At 38.4% G+C, this 22,836-nt stretch overlaps 1 protein-coding gene across 1 annotated transcript in view; it reads left to right on the top strand.

Annotated features, from left to right (window-relative positions):
• SLC49A4 (solute carrier family 49 member 4) overlaps window positions 1–22,836 on the top strand; it is a 102,841-nt gene that overhangs the window by 35,092 nt on the left and 44,913 nt on the right. Inside the window, exons 4-5 of the mRNA XM_019956572.2 lie at window positions 8,488–8,617; window positions 15,460–15,568. Coding sequence (XP_019812131.2) covers window positions 8,488–8,617; window positions 15,460–15,568 — 239 coding nt within the window. The remainder of the gene's footprint in view (window positions 1–8,487; window positions 8,618–15,459; window positions 15,569–22,836) is intronic.

The following is a 22,836-nucleotide window of genomic DNA, read 5'->3' on the forward strand; positions in this document are numbered from 1 at the left end:
CGCTCAGTCGTGTCCGACTCTTTGCGACCCCATGAATCGCAGCACGCCAGGCCTCCCTTTCCATCACCAACTCCCGGAGTTCACTCAAACTCATGTCCATCGAGTCAGTGATGACATCCAGCCATCTCATCCTCTGTCGTCCCCTTCTCTTCCCACCCCCAATCCCTCCCAGCATCAGGGTTTTTTCCAGTGAGTCGACTCTTTGCATGCGGTGGCCAAAGTATTGGAGTTTCAGCTTCAGCATCAGTCCTTCCAATGAACACCCAGGACTGATCTCCGTTAGAATGGACTGGTTGGATCTCCTTGCAGTCCACAGGACTCTCAAGAGTCTTCTCCAGCATCACAGTTCAAAAGCATCAATTCTTCAGCACTCAGCTTTCTTCACAGTCCAACTCTCACATCCATACATGACCACTGGAAAAACCATAGCCTTGACTAGATGGACCCTCATTGGCAAAGTAACGTCTCTGCTTTTGAATATGCTATCTAGATTGGTCATAATTTTCCTTCCAAGGAGTAAGCGTCTTTTAATTTCATGACTGCAATCACCATCTGCACTGATTTTGGAGTCCCAAAAAATAACTGGATAGCCACATGCAAAAGAATCAATTTGAATCCATTCCTTTCCCCATGTATAAAAATTAACTCAAAATAGATCATAAACCTAAATGTAAGAACTAAAATTATAAACTCTTAGAAAAAACATAGGAATAAGTGTTCATGACTTGGGTTAGGTGAATCCTTTTTTAAAAGGACACCAAGAGTACAAATGGCAAAAGAGAAAAATAGAAAAATTGGATTTCGTTAAAATTGAAATCTTGTCCTTCTAAAGATACCATCAACAAAATGACAAGACAACCCACAGAATGGGAGAAAATAGTTATAAATCATATATCTGATAAGGAACTTGTATCCAGAATATATTTTAAAAAACTCTTAGAATCCAGCAACAAAAAGTCAGTTTGATTACCAAATGGACAAAAGACTTGAAATAAACATTTCTCCAAAGAAGATATACAAATGGCCAACAAGCACATGAAAAGATCTTCATTGTCATTAGTCATTAGGAAAAGGCAAATCAAAACTGTAATGAGATAAACTTTACAATCTAGTAGGGTGACTATAATCAATAAAATGGAAAATACAGTAACAAGTGTTGAGAAAGTGGAGAAATTGGAACCCTCATACATTGCTGGTAGGAATATGAAAGGGTACAACCACTTTGGAAATAGTTTGGCAGTTTCTCAAAATGTTAAACATAGATTACCATATGACCCACCAGTTCCATTTCCAGGTATATGCCTAAAGAAATGAAAACATACATCCATGCAGAGATTTGTACACAAATATTCATAGTAACTATATTCATTATAGTCACAAAGTAGAAACAATCCAAATGTCAGTTAACTAAGTGGATTTTAAAATGTGATATATCCATTCAATGGAATACTGTTTGGCAAAAAAAATAAAGTACTGCTCCAACATGGGTGAATCTTGAAAACAATAAGCTAAGTAAAAGAAGCCAATCACAAAAGACTACGTATTATGAGATTCCATTTGTAAGAAATGTCCATAGTACTCAAATCCATAGAGATTGAAAGAAGATTAATGATTGCATAGGGCTGGGAAATTATTCAATATCACAGTAATCCAAGTCTATGCCCTGACCAGTAATGCTGAAGAAGCTGAAGTTGAATGGTTCTATGAAGTCCTAAAGACCTTCTAGAACTAGCACCCAAAAAAGATGTCCTCTTCTTTATAGTGGACTGGAATGCAAAAGTAGGAAGTCAAGAGATACCTGGAGTAAAATTTGGCTTTGGAGTACAAAACAAAGCAGGACAAACACAAACAGAGTTTTGCCAAGACAATGCACTGATCATATCAAACACCTTCTTCCAACAACACAAGAGAAGACTCTACACATGGACATCACCAGATGGGCAATACCAAAATCAGATTGATTATGTTCTTTGCAGCCAAAGATGAAGAAGCTCTATACAGGCAGCAAAAACAAGACTGGGAGCTGACTGTGGCTCAGATCATGAACTCTTTATTGCACAATTCAGACCTAAATAGAAGAAACTAGGGAAAATCACTAGACCATTCAGGTATCAATTCAGTTCAGTCACTCAGTCGTGTCCGACTCTTTGCTACCCCATGAATTGCAGCACCCCAGGCTTCCCTGTCCATCACCAACTCCCGGAGTTCACTCAAACTCATGTCCATTGAGTCAGTGATGACATCCAGCCATCTCATCCTCTGTCGTCCCCTTCTCCTCCCACCCCCAATCCCTCCCAGCATCAGGGTCTTTTCCAGTGAGTCAACGCTTTGCATGAGGTGGCCAAAGTATTGGAGTTTCAGCTTCAGCATCAGTCCTTCCAGTGAACACCCAAGACTGATCTCCTTTAGGATGGACTGGTTGGATCTCCTTGCAGTCCAAGGGACTCTCAAGAGTCTTCTCCAACACCACAGTTCAAAAGCATCAAATCTTTGGCGCTCGGCTTTCTTCACAGTCCAACTCTCACACTGATACATGACCACTGGAAAAACCATAGCCTTGACTAGACAGACCTTTGTTGGCAAAGTAATGTCTCTGCTTTTCAATATGCTATCTAGGTTGGTCATAATTTTCCTTCCAAGGAGTAAGCGTCTTTTAATTTCATGGTTGCAGTCACCATCTGCAGTGATTTTGGAGCCCAGAAAAATAAAATCTGACACTGTTTTCCCCATCTATTTCCCATGAAGTGATGGGACCAGATGCCATGATCTTAGTTTTCTGAATGTTGAGTTTTAAGCCAACTTTTTCAGTCTTCTTTTTCACTTTCATCAGGAGGCTTTTTAGTTCCTCTTCACTTTCTGCCGTAAGGGTGGTGTCATCTGCATATCTGAGGTTATTGGTATTTCTCCTGGCAATCTTGATTCCAGCTTGTGCTTCTTCCAGCCCAGTGTTTCTCATGATGTACTCTGCATAGAAGTTAAATAAGCAGGGTGACAATATACAGCCTTGACGTACTCTTTTTCCTATTTGGAACCAATCTGTTGTTCCATGCCCAGTTCTAACTGTTGCTTCCTGACCTGCATATAGGTTTCTCAAGAGGCAGATCAGGTGATCTGGTATTCCCATCTCTTTCAGAATTTTCCACAGTTTGTTGTGATCCACACAGTCAAAGGCTTTGGCATAGTCAATAAAGCAGAAATAGATGTTTTTCTGGAACTCTCTTCCTTTTTCCATGATCCAGCAGATGTTGGCAATTTGATCTCTGGTTCCTCTGCGTTTTCTAAAATCAGTTTGAACATCTGGAAGTTCATGGTTCACATATTGCTGAAGCCTGGCTTGGAGAATTTTGTACCTTACAAATAGCTGTGAAAAGACGAGAAGCGAAAAGCAAAGAAGAAAAGGAAAGATATACCCATTTGAATGCAGAGTTCCAAAGAATAGCAAGGAGAGATAAGAAAGCCTTCCTCAGTGATCAATGCAAAGAAATAGAGGAAAACAACAGAATGGGAAAGACGAGAGATCTCTTCAAGAAAATTAGAGATACCAAGGGAACATTTCATGAAAAGATGGGCTCAAAAAAGGACAGAAATGGTGTGGACCTAACAGAAGCAGAAGATATTAAGAAGAGGTGGCGAGAATACACAGAAGAACTGTACAAAAAAGATCTTCGTGACCCAGATAATTACGATGGTGTGATCACTCACCTAGAGCCAGACATTCTGGAATGTGAAGTCGAGTGGGCCTTAGGAAGCATCACTATGAACAAAGCTAGTGGAGGTGATGGAATTCCAGTGGAGCTATTTCAAATCATGAAAGGTGATGCTGTGAAAGTGCTGCACTCAATATGCCAGCAAGTTTGGAAAGCTCGGCAGTGGCTACAGGACTGGAAAAGGTCAGTTTTCATTCCAATCCCAAAGAAAGGCAATGCCACAGAATGCTCAAACTACCACAGACCATTCAGGTATGACCTAAATCAAATCCCTTACGATTATACAGTGGAAGTGAGAAATAGATTCAAGGGATTAGATATGATAGACAGACTGCTTGAAGACCTATGAACGGAGGTTCGTGACATTGTACCGGAGGCAGGGATCAAGACCATTCCCAAGAAAAAGAAATGCAAAAAAGGCAAAATGGTTGTCTTTGGAGGCCTTACAAATAGCTGTGAAAAGAAGAAATGAAATGCAAAGGAGAAAAAGAAAGATATACTCATTTGAATGCAGAGTTCTAAAGAATAGCAAGAAGAGAAAAGAAAGCCTTCCTCAGTGATCAATGCAAAGAAATAGAGGAGAACAACAGAATGGGAAAGACTAGTGATCTCTTCAAGAAAATTAGACATACCAAGGGAGTATTTCATGCAAAGATGGGCACAATAAAGGACAGAAATGGTATGGACCTAACAGAAGCAGAAGATATTAAGAAGAGGTGGCGAGAATACACAGAAGAACTATACAATAAAGGTCTTCATGACCCAGATAACCACGATGGTATGATCACTCACCTAAAGCTAGACATCCTGGAATGTGAAGTCAAGTGAGCCTTAGGAAGCATCACTACAAATAAAGGTAGTGGAGGTGGTGGAATTCCAGTTGAGCTATTTCAAATCCTAAAAGATGATGCTGTGAAAGTGCTGCACTCAATATGCCAGCAAATTTGGAAAACTCAGCAGTGGCCACAGGACTGGAAACAATCAGTTTTCATTCCAATCCCAAAGAAAGGCAATGTCAAAGAACGTTCAAACTACCACACAGTTGCACTCATCTCACACACTAGCAAAGTAATGCTCAAAATTCTCCAAGCCAGGCATCAATAGTACATGAACTGTGAACTTCCAGATGTTCAAGCTGGATTTAGAAAAAGCAGAGGAACCAGAGATTAAATCGGCAACATCCACTGGGTCATAAAAAAAGTAAGAGAGTTCCAGAAAAACATATATTTCTGCTTTGTTGACTACACCAAAGCCTTTGACTGTGTGGATACCAACAAACTGGAAAATTCTGAAAGAGATGGGAATACCAGACCACCATACCTGCCTCTTGAGAAATCTGTATGCAGGTCAAGAAGCAACAATTAGAACTGGACATGGAACAGCAGACTGGTTCCAAATCAGGAAAGGAGTATGTCAAGGCTATTTATTGTCACCCTGCTTATTTAATTTATATGGAGAGTACATCATGTGAAATGGTGGGCCGGATGATGCAGAAGCTAGAATCAAGATTTCTGGAAGAAATATTAATAACCTCAAATAATACAGATGACACCACCCTTACGGCAGAAAGTAAAGAAGAACTAAAGAGCTTCTAGATTAAAGTGAAAGAGGAGAGTGAAAAAATTGACTTAAAACTCAACATTCCAAAAACTAAGATCATGGCATCTGGTCCCATCCCTTCATGGTAAACAGTTGGGGAAACAATGGAAACAGTGAGAGACTTTATTTTGGGGGGCTCCAAAAATCACTGCAGATGGGCTCTGCGGCCATGAAATTAAAAGATGCTTGCTCCTTGTAAGAAAAGCTATGATCAACCTAGACAGCATATTAAAAAAGAGAGATATTACTTTACCAACAAAGGTCCATCTAGTCAAAGGTATGGTTTTTCCAATAGTCATGTATGTATGTGAGAGTTGGACTATAAAGAAAGCTGAGCACTGAAGAATTGGTGCTTTTGAACTGTGGTGCTGGAGAAGACTCTTGAGAGTCCCTTGGATTGCAAAGAGATCCAACCAGTCCATCCTAAAGGAAATCAGTCCTGCATATTCATTGGAAGGACTGATGTTGAGGCTGACACTCCAATACTTTGGCCACCTAATACAAAGAGCTGACTCATTGGAAAAGCCCCTGATGCTGGGAATGATTGAAGGCAGGAGGAGAAGGGGACAACAGAGGATGAGATCGTTGGATGACACCACTGGCTCAATGGACATGAGTTTGAGCAAGCTCTTGGAGTTGCTGATGGACAGGGAAGCCTGGTGTGCTGCAGTTTTTGGGGTCGCGTAGAGTCAGACATGACTGGGCGACTGAACTGACTGACAGAGTTTCTTTGGAGGATGATGGAAAAGTTTTAAACCTGTGGTGATGATTGTAAAACTTACTGAATTATGCACTTTAAATGTGTGAATTCTATATCTTATGAATTATATCTCAGTGAAGCTGTTTACAAAAATGCTGGTAGAAAGATGGACAAAGAATACAAATAAGGCAATCACAGAAGAAATACAAATGGCCACTAAGCATATGGAAGATGCTTATTCATTTTTACTCATAATTAAAAGGACTGTAAAGTAAAACAATGCATTAAATTTGTTCCTAAGATTGATAAAAAATAACAACATTGTTTGTGGTTAGTGTCTTATAGAAATATTGTTACCTTTTTGCTAAGAATATAGCCATAGACTTAGAATTATCCTACTGAAAGAACATCTAGAAATCACTTAGTCTATTCCCTTTATTGACTCAGAAAGAGTAAGGAATTCATTCAGTTTATAAGTTAATTAATGGGATATACTGGTCTATACTCCACGGTTTCCTGACTTTTCTATTAGAGTCATGCTTTTCTACTAAATTGAGCACAGTTAAAAGCTGGGACTTCCATGTGCCAGAATTCTGGAGGGAAAGATCAGGACTCCTAGGAACTTTTCCTTCTATAATGGTGCCCAAACTAAGATTGATCAGATGTTCATTTTACTTTTCATTGTTTCATGAGCGTGTGTGTGCTAAGTCATGTCTGAGTCTTTACGACCCTGTGAACTGTAGCCTACCAGGCTCCATTGTCTATGGGATTCTCCAGGCAAGAATACTGAAGTGGGTTGCCATGCCCTTCTCTGGGGGATCTTCCCAACCCAGAGATCAAACTTGCATCTCTTGTGGCTCCTACATTGCAAGCAGACTCTTTACCACTGAGCCACCAGGGAAGCCCTTTGATTGTTTAATAGCCTACATTAGCTGGTCTTGTGTTTGTTAAATTTTGCTCTCTGTCTCTTGATTTCTTTTTTGGGGGATGCTTCCCTGTCATGTTCAGATTTTCCATAAAGCCTATATATTAAGTCTGTTCTACACAAAGCATTAGAATATCCTATCATTGATCAAATAAACTTTTTCCTGTCCTAGTCTTACCAATTTTCTAGCCTAGTCTTTATTTTTGAGGGCCATGCTTATCAAACAGTCATCCTAGGCCTGTTTAAAGATCTCTGTTACAGATAATACTGTTGGCTTTTAATGGGCTTTCTCCATAGAGGAACATTTGTTTACTGCTTCAATCCTCTTTTTATGTAGTGTACCATACCATAAGTCTGCCATACTTATTTCCTTGTATGACTTCTTACCTGCTGGAAGTTATATCTTTGCACATCAATCTTTCTCACAAGACTGAGCTGTTTTGTCTAGGCAAGTACTATATTTTGCTTACCTGTATATAACTATTTGCTTATCTATATTTATCTGTATATACATTTATAGATATATCTGTATATATCTATATATGTATATTGTCACCCAGCTTATTTAACTTGTATGCAGAGGACATCATGCAAAATGCTGGGACAGAGGAAGCTCAAGCTGGAATCAAGATTGTTGGGAGAGAGATTAATAACCTCAGATATGCAGATGACATCACCCTTATGGCAGAAAACGAAGAGGAACTAAAGAGTCTCTTGATAAAGGTGAAAGAGGAGAGTCAAAAACGGGCTTAAAACTCAACATTCAGAAAACAAAGATCATGATACCTGGTCCCATCACTTCATGGCAAATAGATGGGGAAACAATGGAAACAGTGACAGACTTTATTTTCTTGGGCTCCAAAAATCACTGCAGATGGTGACTGCAGCCATGAAATTAAAAGACACTTGCTCCTTTGAAGAAGAGCTATGATTAACCTAGACAGTGTATTAAAAAGCAGAGATATTACTTTGCTGACAAAGGTCCACATAGTCAAAGCTATGGTTTTTCCAGTAGTCATGTACAGATGTTAGAATTGGACCATAAAGAAGACTGAGCGCTGAAGAATTGATACTTTTGAACTGTGGTGTTGGAAAAGACTCTTGAGAGTCCCTTGGACTGCAAGGATATCAAACCAGTCAGTCTTAAAAGAAATCAATCCTGAATATTCATTGGAAGGACTGATGCTGAAGCGGAAACTCCAGTACTTTGGCCATCTGATAGGAAGAGTCGACCCATTAGAAAAGACCCTGATGCTGGGAAAGATTGAAGGCAGGAGGAGAAGGGGACAACAGAGGACGAGACGGTTGAATGGCATCACGGACTCAATGGACATGAGTTTGAGCAAATTCCAGGAGATGGTGAAGGACAGGGAAGCCTCGCATACTGCAGTCCATGAGATTGCAAAGAATTGGACACAACTGAGTGACTGAGCAACAACAACAATATATCTAAAGCTGCATTGATGCCCAATAAATATTTGTTAGAGAAATACTTGAAATGTTGAACTTTTTGTGTTGTCTGATTAACATTTTACTTTTTTTGTTTCGTTTTTCAGAATTTGGAGGTGTCTGCTTACTATTTTCTGCAACTCTAGCTTATTTCCCACCTCGGCCACCTCTTCCTCCCAGTGTTGCTGCAGCTAGCCAGCGGCTGAGTTATCGACGGAGCTTTTGTAGATTATTAAGGTAAATTTTTTTTTTTTTTGGTTGGGGGCGGGGAGCGGCAAGAATACTGGAGTGGTTTGCCATTTCCTTCTCCAGCAGATCTTTCCAACCCAGGGATTGAACCCAGGTCTCCCACGTTGTAGGCAGACACTTTACCGTCTGGGCAACCTTCGTTTCCAAGGCAAACCATTCAATATCACAGTAATCCAAGCCTATGCCCCAACCAGTAACAATGAAGAAGCTGAAGTTGAACGATTCTATGAAGACCTACAAGACCTTTTAGAACTAACACCCAAAAAAGATGTCCTTTTCATTATAGGGGACTAGAATGCAAAAGTAGGAAGTCAAGGAACACCTGGGGTAACAGGCAAATTTGGCCTTGGAGTACAGAATGAAGCAGGGCAAAGGCTAATAGAGTTTTGCCAAGAGAACCCACTGGTCATAGCAAACACCCTCTTCCAACAATACAAGAGAACCCTCTACAAATGGACATCACCAGATGGTCAACACCAAAATCAGATTGATTATATTCTTTGCAGCCAAAGAAGCTCTATATAGCCAGCAAAAACAAGACCAGGAGCTGACTGTGGCTCAGATCATGAACTCCTTATTGCCAAATTCAGACTTAAATTGAAGAAAGTAGGGAAAACCACTAGACCATTCAGGTATGACCTAAATCAAATCCCTTATGATTATACAGTAGAAGTGAGAAATAGATTTAAGGGACTAGATCTGATAGATAGAGTGCCTGATGAACTATGGACTGAGGTTCACAACATTGTACAGGAGACAGGGAACAAGACCATCCTCATGGAAAAGAAATGGAAAAAGGCAAAATGGTTGTCTGAGGAGGCCTTACAAATAGCTGTGAAAAGAAGAGAAGCAAAAAGCAAAGGAGAAAAGGAAAGATATACCCATCTGAATGCAGAGTTCCAAAGAATAGCAAGGAGAGATAAGAAAGCCTTCCTCAGCGATCAATGCAAAGAAATAGAGGAAAACAACAGAATGGGAAAGACTAGAGATCTCTTCAAGAAAATTAGAGTTACCAAGGGAACATTTCATGCAAAGTTGGGCTCGATAAAGGACAGAAATGTTATGGACTTAACAGAAGCAGAAGATATTAAGAAGAGGTGGCAAGAATATACAGAACTGTACAAAAAAGATCTTCACGACCCAGATAATCACGATAGTGTGATCACTCACCTAGAGCCAGACATCCTGGAATGTGAAGTCAAGTGGGCCTTAGGAAGCATCACTATGAACAAAGCTAGTGGAGGTGATGGAATTTCAGTTGAGCTATTTCACATCCTGAAAGATGATCCTATGAAAGTGCTGCACTCAATATGCCAGCAAGTTTGGAAAGCTCGGCAGTGGCTACAGGACTGGAAAAGGTCAGTTTTCATTCCAATCCCAAAGAAAGGAAATGCCAAAGAATGCTCAAACTACTGCACAATTGCAGTCATCTCACACGCTAGGAAAGTAATGCTCAAAATTCTCCAAGCCAGGCTTCAGCAATACGTGAATCATGAACTTCCAGATGTTCAAGCTGGTTTTAGAAAAGACAGAGGAACCCGAGATCAAATTGCCAACATCTGCTGGATCATGGAAAAAGGAAGAGACTTCTGGAAAAACATCTCTTTCTGCTTTATTGACTATGCCAAAGCCTTTGACTGTGGATCACAATAAACTGGAAAATTCTTCAAGTGATGGGAATACCAGACCACCTGACCTGCCTTTTGAGAAACCTATATGCAGGTCAGGAAGCAACAGTTAGAACTGGACATGGAAAAACAGACTGGTTCCAAATAGGAAAAGGAGTACGTCAAGGCTGTATAGTGTCACCCTGCTTATTTAACTTATATGCAGAGTACATCATGAGAAACGCTGGACTGGAAGAAGCACAAGCTGGAATCAAGATTGCCGGGAGAAATATCAATAACCTCGGATATGCAGGTGACACCACCCTTATGGCAGAAAGTGAAGAGGAACTAAAGAGCCTCTTGATGAAAGTGAAAGAGGAGAGTGAAACAGTTGGCTTAAAGCTCAACATTCAGAAAATGAAGATCATGGCATCTGGACCCATCACTTCATGGGAAATATATGGGGAAACAGTGGAAACAGTGTCAGATTTTATTTTTTGGAGCTCCAAAATCACTGCAGATGGTGATTGCAGCCATGAAATTAAAAGATGCTTATTCCTTGGAAGGAAAGTTATGATCAACCTAGATAGCATATTGAAAAGCAGAGACATTACTTTGCCAACAAAGGTCCGTCTAGTCAAGGCTATGGTTTTTCATGTGGTCATGTATGGATGTGAGAGTTGGACTGTGAAGAAAGCTGAGCACCGAAGAATTGATGCTTTTGAACTGTGGTGTTGGAGAAGACTCTTGAGAGTCCCTTGGACTGCAAGGAGATCCAACCAGTCCATTCTGAAGGAGATCAGCCCTGGGATTTCTTTGAAAGGAATGATGCTAAAGCTGAAACTCCAGTACTTTGGCCACTTCATGCGAAGAGTTGACTCATTGGAAAAGACTCTGATGCTAGGAGGGATTGGGGGCAGGAGGAGAAGGGGACGACAGAGGATGAGATGGCTGGATGGCATCACCGACTCGATGGACATGAGTTTGAGTGAACTCCGGGAGTTGGTGATGGACAGGGAGGCCTGGCTTGCTGCAGTCCATGGGGTCACAAACAGTCGATTCGCAAAGAGTCGGCAGTTAAAGTGGAATGTACTTCTGCCAAAAAGTAATGGAAAATTTCTCTTCACTGTGTTTTTAAGTTGAATTTAAATTAATTAAAATGAAATAAAATTAAATATTAGTTCCTCAGTCGCACTAACCACATTTCATGTGCTCAATAGCCACATTGCACAAGTGCCTACCATGGTAGGTAGCATAGCTATGTAACTCTGTTTCTCAAACTTTGATTCATAGCCAGCTAATTTAGTAGGCTGACCACCTTTTTTTCTTAAACAGAATAGAAAGGAATAAAATAGAACAGAAACTATTATTATATCACACGTAATAATGATACATATTTTGGAGTGATACTTTTGTTTCAGTACATACATACTGAATCTCTGTGTACTAAGTCACTAAGTAAATATTTCTTACTCTGGAATATAGTAAAAAGTTTTGAAAACCACATCTACAGCATCTAGTAAATTGCCTTCCACATAATAGGCAAAGTAATAATATTAATTCAGTTGACTTGTGATCAGTGGCACACATTTGTAAGTTGAGAGTTAAAATGATAGGTTTGGTTTTTTTCTAATGCTATTTAACCAAGTTTTTCTCCATGCAAAGCTAGAGGTTAGAGAGCAATAGGTAAGCTAGAGAGGTAGATTAAGGTCAGATTACACCATCCTAATAATTTGAACTATTCTGTGGGAAGTGAGGAGTCATGGCAGGGTTTTAAGGTAAGGAGTTATGGAAAATTCTGTTCGAGAAGGAAAAAACAACTTAAAATGATGATCACTTTGACCACAACAAACCACTTTGTGTTTGCTTCTAATTACCCTAGAGTCAAGATCTTTATTCTGTTTAAACTAGAGAGTATAAGTATAAGATCTTTCTTCTCGATTAAAGCCCCTTTGGGCTTTGGGCTCTCCAGGGGACTTCTTTGGACATGCCATGGTCCATTTCCCTAACCTACCTGTGTAATTCAAATCCCTGGTCCTTCAAAGAACTTCTGAAATCATTGCTTCCTAGATTAATTGGAATAACTGCTTCTCTAGATTCTAATTCCATTGTCTAGGCAGGAAAAAAAAAATCATTGGTTATGCTTCAAAGTTTCCATTGTCTACTTCCTGTCCACATGATTCCCATCACTTCAGATGTATATAACCTGTGTGACCTAGTGTAAACATTTCTCTCCCTTTATGTATCAGTTTAATGTTTGATGGTGGTTGTTTTTGACTTTTAGACTTAAAGAGAGTTAAGTTGAACATGTTCCTTGCTTCAGGATACATGAACACTTTTATTTATTCATTCATTCTTTTCTTTATATTTCTCATTCCCATTCCCTTTTCCCTACCTAGGCTACCTTTCAAATGCATTTTATGTGTATCTCTTTGTGCTTTTGTAACATTTGTATTGTTTTGTATGCTTCTATTTTTATCTAAACAGTGACATATTTTGTATCTCATTCTGTTTGGCTTTTTTCACTAAACACTATGTGGTTTTTATAAAATACTTTTTATTTTGGAGATAGGAAGGTAGAACAGTATAACCTCCATATCCACATAACCAAATACCAACAATTACCACTTTGTGGTCAATATTGTTTCATTTGTACACTTCCCTCTTCCTATATCATGAAGCAAATCCCAAATGATAAATCATTTCATCCATATATATTTTAACATGTTTGTGTTAAAAAGATAGGAACTCTTTTAAACGTAAATACGTTATTATTGTTACACTGAAAACATTTTAGCAGTAGTTTGCTACTATCAAATTGGTGTTTCAATTGTCTCATAAATGTCATAAGTGCTTTTTGTTTGTTTAAGTCAGGATCTAGATTGGAACCATGCATTGCAGTTGGCTCAAATGCCTTATAATCTCTAGGTTTCCTTCCATCTCCCTCTCTTTTCTTTGTAATTGTTTGTTGAGGAGCTAGCTCTCTTGTCTCCAAGGTCTGGAACATGTTGATCATCTCTTTGTAGAGTAGTTTGCCCCTCTGCCCTCTGTATTTCCTGTAAATTGTTAGCTTGAACTGCATTCTGATTCAGGTTTTGGTTTTGATTTTACAGAACTACCTCCTGCTGTCTTCTTCCATCAGAAGGCACATGATATCTGGATAACTCTGATTTTGTGGTAGCCATGCTCTGTTCTCAAGATATATCTCTGTGCTTTGTGGATACCTAGTTCTCTGTACTCTGTGGTATGAAACCATCACATTTTTTATACCCATTCCCACTGTGTACTGTGCCTCCAACTCATTGTCACCACAGATACCACTGCAGTGACATCCTAATATGCGTCACTGTAGACCTAAGACTTCTTTGGAAAACAGACCTCACACAGCATTGCTGGATCATCAGCTATTTTAAGCTGAATTTGCCAAGTATTGTCAAATTGCTCTAAAAAAAATGCCTACACTTGTCTACACTTTCATCAGCAATGCCCATTTTCCCATATGCTTGCCAAACTTGGCATTATCCATCTTTCTAATTTTCAGTAGTCCAGTGGGTAAAAATAAATCTATCTTTTGTTTAATATGCATTTTCTGGTTGTTAGTAAGTTTGAGACTCTCATGTAGTTGTTTGCCATTTAGGTTTCATCTACTGTAAATTCCCCTTCATAGATTCTACCCGTGTCTCAGTGGTAGTTTCTGTCTTTTTCTTAATGATTTACATATTCTAGATATAAATTCCCTGTTGATTTTTAAAAGTTCAAATATCTATTCCCATTATATCAGCTGTTTACTAATTTTCTCAGTGAATGTCTTATTTATAACTTCCTGTTCTTTTTCTTTCACATTTACGGATTTACCTAGACTCTGTGTTAGTATATGGTGTTAAATACCGGGAGGTTTTCCCTCTCTGTAAAATGATCTAGTACCATTCACTAAACAGTCCTCATCCATTTTATTTTTGTAGTGCCAGCTTTATTGTAGGTGGAGTTTCTGTGTCTTGGGTCTCTTTTTTCCTTCATCGTTCTCTTTCTTCTTGAGCAAATACCATACTATATTTATTACTCTGGATGTGCAGTTTGTCTTAATATCTGGTAGGACAAAGACTTCCTTTTTCACATTTTTCAAGGATGAGTTAGCCTTCCAAGGACTTTTATTTTCCCACATGAACTTTATTCTTAGATTTCTTTTAAAAATTCACCTGGAATTTTAATTGTGACTGCAGTGAATTATAGATGAATTGGTGGTAACTTGACAGCATGGACTCTGTTTCTGTTTATTTAAATCATCGTCTGTGCCCTCCTGTGTTCCCCCCTCTACCCGTAGAGATCTTGGGTCTTCCTGGTTTATTCCTAAATATTTTATAGTTTACAAATTTTAAAAAAGCTGTTGTGAATGATATCTAACTCTTATTACATTTTAAAATTAAACTTTATTTTGAGATAATAGTAGATCCACATGCAGTTTTAAGAAATAATACAAAGAAATAACATGGGTCCTTTACCCAGTTTCCCCCAGTGGTAACATCTTACAAAACTATAGTGCGGTATCACAACCAGAAAATTCACACGTATTGTAAAGATACAGTACATTTCCATCATCAGAAGGATCCCGCCTATTGCCCTTGTATAGCCACACCTACTTCCCTCCCACTCTGTAGGTGCTGACAACCAGCTACTCTGTTTCCCATTACCATAATGTCACTTCAGGAATGTTATATAAATTGAGTCATATAGTACATAAAATTTTGGAGTTAGCTTTTTTTTCATCCACCATAATTCTCTGGAGATTCATCCAGGTTGTTTTGTGTATTGGTAGTTACTCCTTTTTATTGCTCAGTTGCATTCTGTGATTTGGATGTAGACAGTTTGTTTAAATGTTCATTAATCTTTTTTTCCCTCCACCTGTTCATCAGAAGAAACAGTAATATATCTTTACAAATAAGAACTTTTAAAAAAAATGAAGGTGCCTACTCATTTTATGAACTATTGTTGGTAATTCATCTATATAATAAACAGTGACATTTTTAAATAATGTGAACAAAAAACATTATTCTTATAAATATAAAATAAAAAATTTAAGGAACTTCAAATTTATTAAACTGACAAATATTTTCTATTTCTGATTCTGGTATTCCAATTTCCAAATGACTTACTTTTTCATGAGTAAGAGTTTAAATTCTAGATTTTGAACTTGTAATAATATTTTCTTTTTCTTCTCTTTTACAGCAATTTGAGATTTTTGATGATTGCTTTAGCATATGCCATACCACTTGGTGTATTTGCTGGCTGGTCTGGAGTTCTGGACTTAATTTTAACACCAGTGCATGTCAGCCAAGTAAGTGTTTTATTTCTTTATATCTTGTAGGTATTTTTGGTTCACTGAAGTTCTGAACATTGTCTGCCTGTTCTTACATTTGACTTCAGTGCCTAGGTAAAGCATTGTCCTGTACCACTGCTGCTAAAGGAAGATCTTTATGAAATAGTTATAAACAATATTGATTTTCTTCCTGGATTTTGTTAACCACCAGGAATTTCACTTATGATTAATGATGCTAATAAAAGAAAAATAAAGAATGAAAAAAATCTTAGGATCCTTGATTCTTGGTTTATAAAGATGAAGATCCCGTCATTAAATATAAGGCAATTCATACATCTAATTCCTCACTTTGTCTTCAGTCTCAGTATCTCATTTCCTTAAAAATAACCATTTCATCTACATGCTTGATGACGTCCATTCCTTCTCCTTGCTTCCAAATAGCATGGTAGGAAGGGGTCGAGAGACTAGGAAGGTCAGATGGAAGAAATCTAGCACACTGATCCATTGCATGAATAAACAACTTTTCCAATTTTCTTTTGAGGAACTTTTGGAATGTCTACATCTAGGCTGTCATAAACAGTGCTGTATGGATATTTTCATCCCTTATACATTTCTACTGGATATCTATCAAGGAATGGAATTGCTAGTTACAGGGTGTGCCTGCTTTGATAGATGATGCCAAACTCCTCCAAAGTAGTTGTTTTCGTTTATAGTCCTACCAGCGGTACATGAAATTTCTCCTTGCGGCATATCATTACCAGCACTTGGCAGTGTTAATCTTTTTAAATTTAGATGTGCTGATGACTGTGCAGTTGTATGCCCTTGTAGTGACTTCCATGACAGCTTTTTAAGTGGCATCCTTTTATTATGACACACCTGTTCAAGATTCTTGCCCACTGCCTGGCTGCCTTTTTCTTACTGCTTTGTAAAGAGGAGAGCTTTGTGAAAGTGGTCTCCCCAGGAAGGCTTGGCTGAGGAATGGACTGCACATGTAAAAGGCAAAGCTACCGCAGACTTAGTACAGAGACTGCTGTGGGGTGCAAAGCTAGGACAAGTATAGCAGAGGGCAAGCATGCAGGACCCTTGGAGTTCTGGCCCAGCCAGAGTGTAAGACCTCATTAACAACTTGTTAACATCTTAGGCTTCTGTTGAGACACCAGGAAGAACAAACTTTAGAATCACGGACCATACCCTCAATAGAGGAAAGCTTATTGTTCTTGGACCCACCATGAACAAAACCTAAAACCAAGCCCTGACAAAAATCTGCAGAGGACATGATTTGGAGATTGAAGCCTGCCAAGTGAAAGGAACTTGAGAAACAACTTGGTTTCTAATCTTCTTCACTAGTAAAGTGCAAAATTGAGCTTACACAAGTTCAAGGTGATCTGCCATTAATTGAATGGCATATGAACTCAAAAATCAACTATCTTAGAAAAGATAATCCAGAATCTCTATATTGTATCATCCACAGCATATAGTAGACAATTTTTTTAAAATTAGACATATAAACAATTAGGAAAATATGGTTCTTATTTAAAAACAAACAAAAGATGTGGTCAATAGAAACCAATTTGGAGATAGTCTAGGTGTTGGATTTAGCAGGCAGAAATGATATTGCAAAGGAGAAAGTGAGAGAAATCTTCTCTTGCTCCAAATTCATAAATCTATTCCCATATATTATTATGTAGAACTCTTTTATCCAATACAGTAGCCTCTAGTCACATGTGGCTATTTAATTTGAATAGTTTAAGATCATGGCATCCAGTCCCATCACTTCATGGCACATAGATGGGGAAACAGTGGAAACAGTGGCTGACTTTAGTTTTCTGGGCTCCAAAATCACTGCAGATGGTGATTGCAGCCATGAAATTAAAAGACGCTTACTCCTTGGAAGGAAAGTTATGACCAACCTAGACAGCATATTAAAAAGCAGAGACAACATTTTGTCAACAAAGGTCCGTCTAGTCAAGGCTATGGTTTTTCCAGTGGTCATGTATGGATGTGAGAGTTGGACTATAAAGAAAGCTGAGCACGGAAGAATTGATGCTTTTGAACTGTGGTGTTGGAGAAGACTCTTCAGAGTCCTTTGGACTGCAAGATCCAACCAGTCCATACTACAGGAGATCAGTCCAGGGTGTTCATTGGTAGGACTGATGTTGAAGCTGAAACTCCAATACTTTGGCCACCTGATGCGAAGAGCTGACTCATTTGAAAAGACCCTGATGCTGGGAAAGATTGAGGGCAGGAGGAGAAGGGGGCGACAGAAGATGAGATGGTTGGGTGGCATCACCGACTCAATGGACATGGGTTTGGATGGACTCTGGGAGTTGGTGATGGACAGGGAGGCCTGGCATGCTGCGGTTCATGGGGTCGCAAAGAGTCGGACATGACTGAGCGACTGAACTGAACTGAAACTATTTGAAATAAAATTAAAATGAAAAATTAACTTTCTCAATAGCACCAACCCATATATTATTGTGCAGAACTCTCTTATCCAGTACAGTAGCCACTAGTTACATGTGGCTATTTAATGTGAATAGTTTAAACTAGTTGAAATAAAATTAAAATGAAAAATTAACTTCCTCAATAGCACCAACCACTTTTCAGGTGCTCGTGGCCACATGCAACTTACAGGTACCGTATCGGACAGTGTTGACATAGAATATTTCCATCATCATAGAAAGTTCTGTGGAACAGTGCTGTTCTGGAAACTTTATTGTTATTCCGGTCACATTTAAACCTAGAATTGAATTGTGTGCTTGTTAAAAGGTAGGGATTAAATTTCTTTTATCCCAGATAGTTCTTCATTAACCTAACACCAATTTTTGAGAAGATCGTTCTTTCCCCATTACTCTCCAGTGTCATCTTTGTCATAATGAAATGCTCTTATGTGCATGGATGTTTCTAAATTATTTTTTCTTCTAGTCTATTTATCTGTCTCTTTGCCAATACCAAATTGTCTCAAGTATTTTAGTTTTATAATAAGTTTTAGTGTGTAGTAGAATAAATACTCTTTGAGATTTTGATTAGAATTTTATGAATCTCTAGGTCAGTTGGAGAATTAACTTTTTTGTAATAGTAAGTCTTCAAAATCATGATCATTATATCTCTCATCTACTTACCTAATGTCTCTCTGAATCTCTTTTCTCAAAAACACCTTCTATATATTTGTTAGATGTATTACCAGGTATTTGATGTTTTCTGAAGCTATTATAATTGGTAACTTTAAAAATCTTACTTTTTGTTGGCTGGCATGTAGAAATATAGCTGGTTTTTGAAAATGATTGAAGTATAGCTCATCTTATATCCAGCAACCTTATTAAATTCACTTATTTATTTATCCATAGATATTTTTACCTCTCTGCATACATCTCATATCAGTTGTAACTAATGATAATTAGATGGAGAAAAATACATTTAATAAAATTCAGCACTGAGATAATCATCTGGTCTTTCTCTTTTAATCTGCAGATATGGTGAATTGCATTTGTTGATTATAAAATGTTGAACTACCTTGCATTTCTGTACTAAATCCATTTTGTCAGTGAGTTATTATAGTTTTTATATATCACTGAATTCAGTTTGCTTGCATTTTGTTTAGGATTTTTTGCATTTATGTTCCTGAATGAGATTAGTCTATAATTTTTTTTATCTTGTCCTACCATTTCAATTTTAGTATCAAGATTTCGCTAGTCTCAGAAAAGAACTTCTGAAATGTTTCCTCTTTTTCTGTTATTGAAAGAGTTTATGTAAGTTTGATGGTGTGAGGATTATATTTTTCCGTAAATATTTGGTAGATTTCACTGATAAAGCCATCTAGTTTTCTTGTGATACTGTTTTCCCTTCATTTCCGTCTGATAATCTTTGTGTTTTAATTGGAATATTTAGTCCATTTGCAGTTAATGCAATTATTGGTAGATTTGAGTCTAGATCTACCACCTTATTATTGGTTTTCTTTTTTTTCCAATCTAGTCTATCCTTTTTCTCTTCTTTCTCCTGGATTAAGTATTTTTTACTACTCTGTTTTCCCCTTTTATTAGCTTGGTAGTTTTAGTCTCTTATTATTTAGTGGTTATCCTAGAGGGTACAGAATGTACATTTCACTTATTAACATCTATTATAAATTAGAACTTTTAACTCTACCAGGACTGTCCAAGGTCCTCAGAACCCTTTGATTCCATCTAAGCCTCAACTGTGTGTGTATGCTTAGTTGCTGAGTCATGTTGCTCAGTCTTTGCGACCCCATAGACAGTAGCCTACCAGGCTCCTCTGTCCATGGGATTATCCTGGCAAGAATACTGGAATGGGTTGCTGTTGCCTCCTCCAGAGGATCTTCCAGATCCAGGGATCAAATCCGCATCTTCTGCAGCTCCTGCTTTGCAGGCAGATTCTTTACCACTGAGCCAGCTGGGAGGCCCACAATGGAGTATTACTCAGCCATAAAAGAGAATTAATTCTGCCATTTGCAACAGCATGGATATACCTAGAGAATATTATGCTTGGTGAAGTAAGTCATATATATCACTTACATGCAGAATCAAAAAAATATTACAAATGAATGTATATGCAAAACAGCAACAGACTCACATATAGAAAACAAACTGCTGCTGCTGCTGCTAAGTCACTTCAGTCGTGTCCGACTCTGTGCAACCCCATAGACGGCAGCCCACCAGGCTCCCCCATCCCTGGGATTCTCCAGGCAAGAACACTGGAGTGGGCTGCCATTTCCTTCTCCAATGGATGAAAATGAAAAGTGAAAGTGAAGTCGCTCAGTTGGGTCCTACCCTCAGCGACCCCATAGACTGCAGCCTACCAGGCTCCTCCATCCATGGGGTTTTCCAGGCAAGAGTACTGGAGTGGGGTGCCATCGCCTTCTCCTAGAAAACAAACTGATGGTTACCAAAAGGAAGAAGAAAATGGGGAGAAACAAATTAGGGGTATGGGACTAAGAAATACAAACTACTATGTATAAAATAGGTAATCAACAGGATATATTTTATAGCACAGGGAATTAGAGCCATTATTTTGCAATAACTTTTAGTGGAATATAATCCGTAAAAATACTGAATCACCTGAAACTCATATAATACTATAAATCAAGTATGCTTCAATTTAAAAAATAAGAATAGGTAATAAGGAGATCAGTCCTGGGTATTCATTGGAAGGACTGATGTTGAAGCTGAAACTCCAATACTTTGACCACCCAATGCAAAGAGCTGACTCTTTGGAAAAAACCCTGATGCTGGGAAAGATTGAGGGCAAGAGGAGAAGGGGACGACAGAGGATGAGATGGTTGGATGGCATCACCAACTCAATGGACATGGGTTTGGGTGGACTCTGGGAGTTGGTGATGGACAGGGAGGCCTGGCATGCTGCGGTTCATGGGGTCACAGAGTCGGACACAACTGAGCAACTGAATTGAACTGAACTGAAAAAAACAATTCAAAATGAAACACATTTATTCTGCTCAAGGTTTGTAGGACTTCTTGAATCTATGGCTTAATGTCTCATCAGTTTCAGAAAATTCTTAGCCAATGTCCCTTCAAAGCTTATGTTTCATTTTCTCTATTACTTTTTCCTTCAGTAATTCTAACCATATGTGTTCTACTTTCACACTTCTTTCCTATGTCTTTTACTCTGTGTTCTGAATTTTCTATCCTTTGCCTTTCTCTGTTCAAACTGAATATTTTACCTAGCTTTTCTTCCAACTTATAATTTCAGTTTTCTGCTCTAATATGCTGTTAAACTCATCTATGAGTTACTTTCAACTATTATGTTCTTAAGTTATAAAATTTTTATTCAATGCTTTTTCATAGTTTCCAAATTTCTGTAGAAATGCTTGATCTTGTCTTTTATTGTTTTTGAAACTATTAAAAATAGTTATTTGAAATCTATATTTCCTAATCCCTTTATCTAGATCCCTTGTGGGTCTCTTTATATTTGTGATATTCATTCATGTTTTCTTATGCGTTCAGTTATTTTTGACTGAGTGCTCAACATAGTATATGAAAAGTTGTAGTGATAACTTAAGCTTGAAATGGTGTTCTTTTCCTCTAGAAAGTACTTATGTTTTTTTTTAGGAGTCTAAGGATCACTTAATCCAGTTTTAAGAATTGAGATCATTTAAAACTAGGTTTTAGTCCCTCAGAATATGGTTCCATTTCTTCTTCTTTTTTTTTAAAGTTCCATTTCTCATTTATACCACTCTTAGGCATGGTAGTGGTTTAGTTGCCAAGTCGTATTTGACTCTTGCGACCGCATGGATTGTAGCCTGCCAGGCTCCTTCCGTCCATGAGATTTCCCAGGCAGGAATTTTGGAGTGGGTTGCCATTTCCTTCTCCAGGGGATCTTCCTGACCCAGGAATTGAACGCTGGTCTCCTGCATTGCAGGCAGATTCTTTACCAACTAAGCCACCAGGGAAGCCTGCTCTTAGGTATGCTGCTGCTGCTAAGTCGCTTCAGTCGTGTCCGACTCTGTGCGACCCCATAGATGGCAGCCCACCAGGCTTCCCCGTCCCAGGGATTCTCCAGGCAAGAACACTGGAGTGGATTGCCATTTCCTTCTCCAGTGCAGGAAAGTGAAAAGTGAAAGTGAAGTCGCTCTTAGGTATAGTCCCTGGCTAAAGCCTGGAGTTTTCTACAAGGCCAGCCACCTAAGAGCAGGCCTCAAACTCGTATTTTTTTTCTTCCTAGATTCATGAGGCTGTCAGTAGTTTTACAGCCCCTTAGCTACCTTTTCTGAAATCAGTAGACACACTCCTAAGGAAAAAGTGCCCCCAAATACCCAGGCTTCCTTCTCATCTTATGATTCCAGAATTATGAATTACTTTCTTGACTCTCTACTGCCTTCAAACATATTTCCCACTCCAGATTTTCTGCTTTGCAACCAGAAAATTAACCCAAATTACCTAGTGTATCTTTACGATAAGGAGAAAACCTTTTAATTTCCTGTTTTTCTGGATGGCAGATATTCCAAGCATACTCAACTTCAGGAAGAAAAAGTGTAGCACCCATTCAGATGATGCTGATTTTGTAGATCTTACGATTCATGTTACAAAGCCTGAGAATCCCTTCCAAGTGTCTCTCTGTACAAACTCTTAAGAGATACAGACACTATGAGTCATACCAGGTATTAAATAAAATGAAATTTAAAATTAAATAAGAACAGATCTTCTGGGTTGGTAGACACATAGACACCCTCCAATTAATTTGGATACTCCCAAATTAATTAATTAAATTCAAGCAAAGAAAAAAATTAATTATTGGGGAGAATATTATTAACTAAA

This window comes from Bos indicus, chromosome 1 (assembly GCF_029378745.1).
Source record: "Bos indicus isolate NIAB-ARS_2022 breed Sahiwal x Tharparkar chromosome 1, NIAB-ARS_B.indTharparkar_mat_pri_1.0, whole genome shotgun sequence".
NCBI classification, from domain to species: domain Eukaryota; kingdom Metazoa; phylum Chordata; class Mammalia; order Artiodactyla; family Bovidae; genus Bos; species Bos indicus.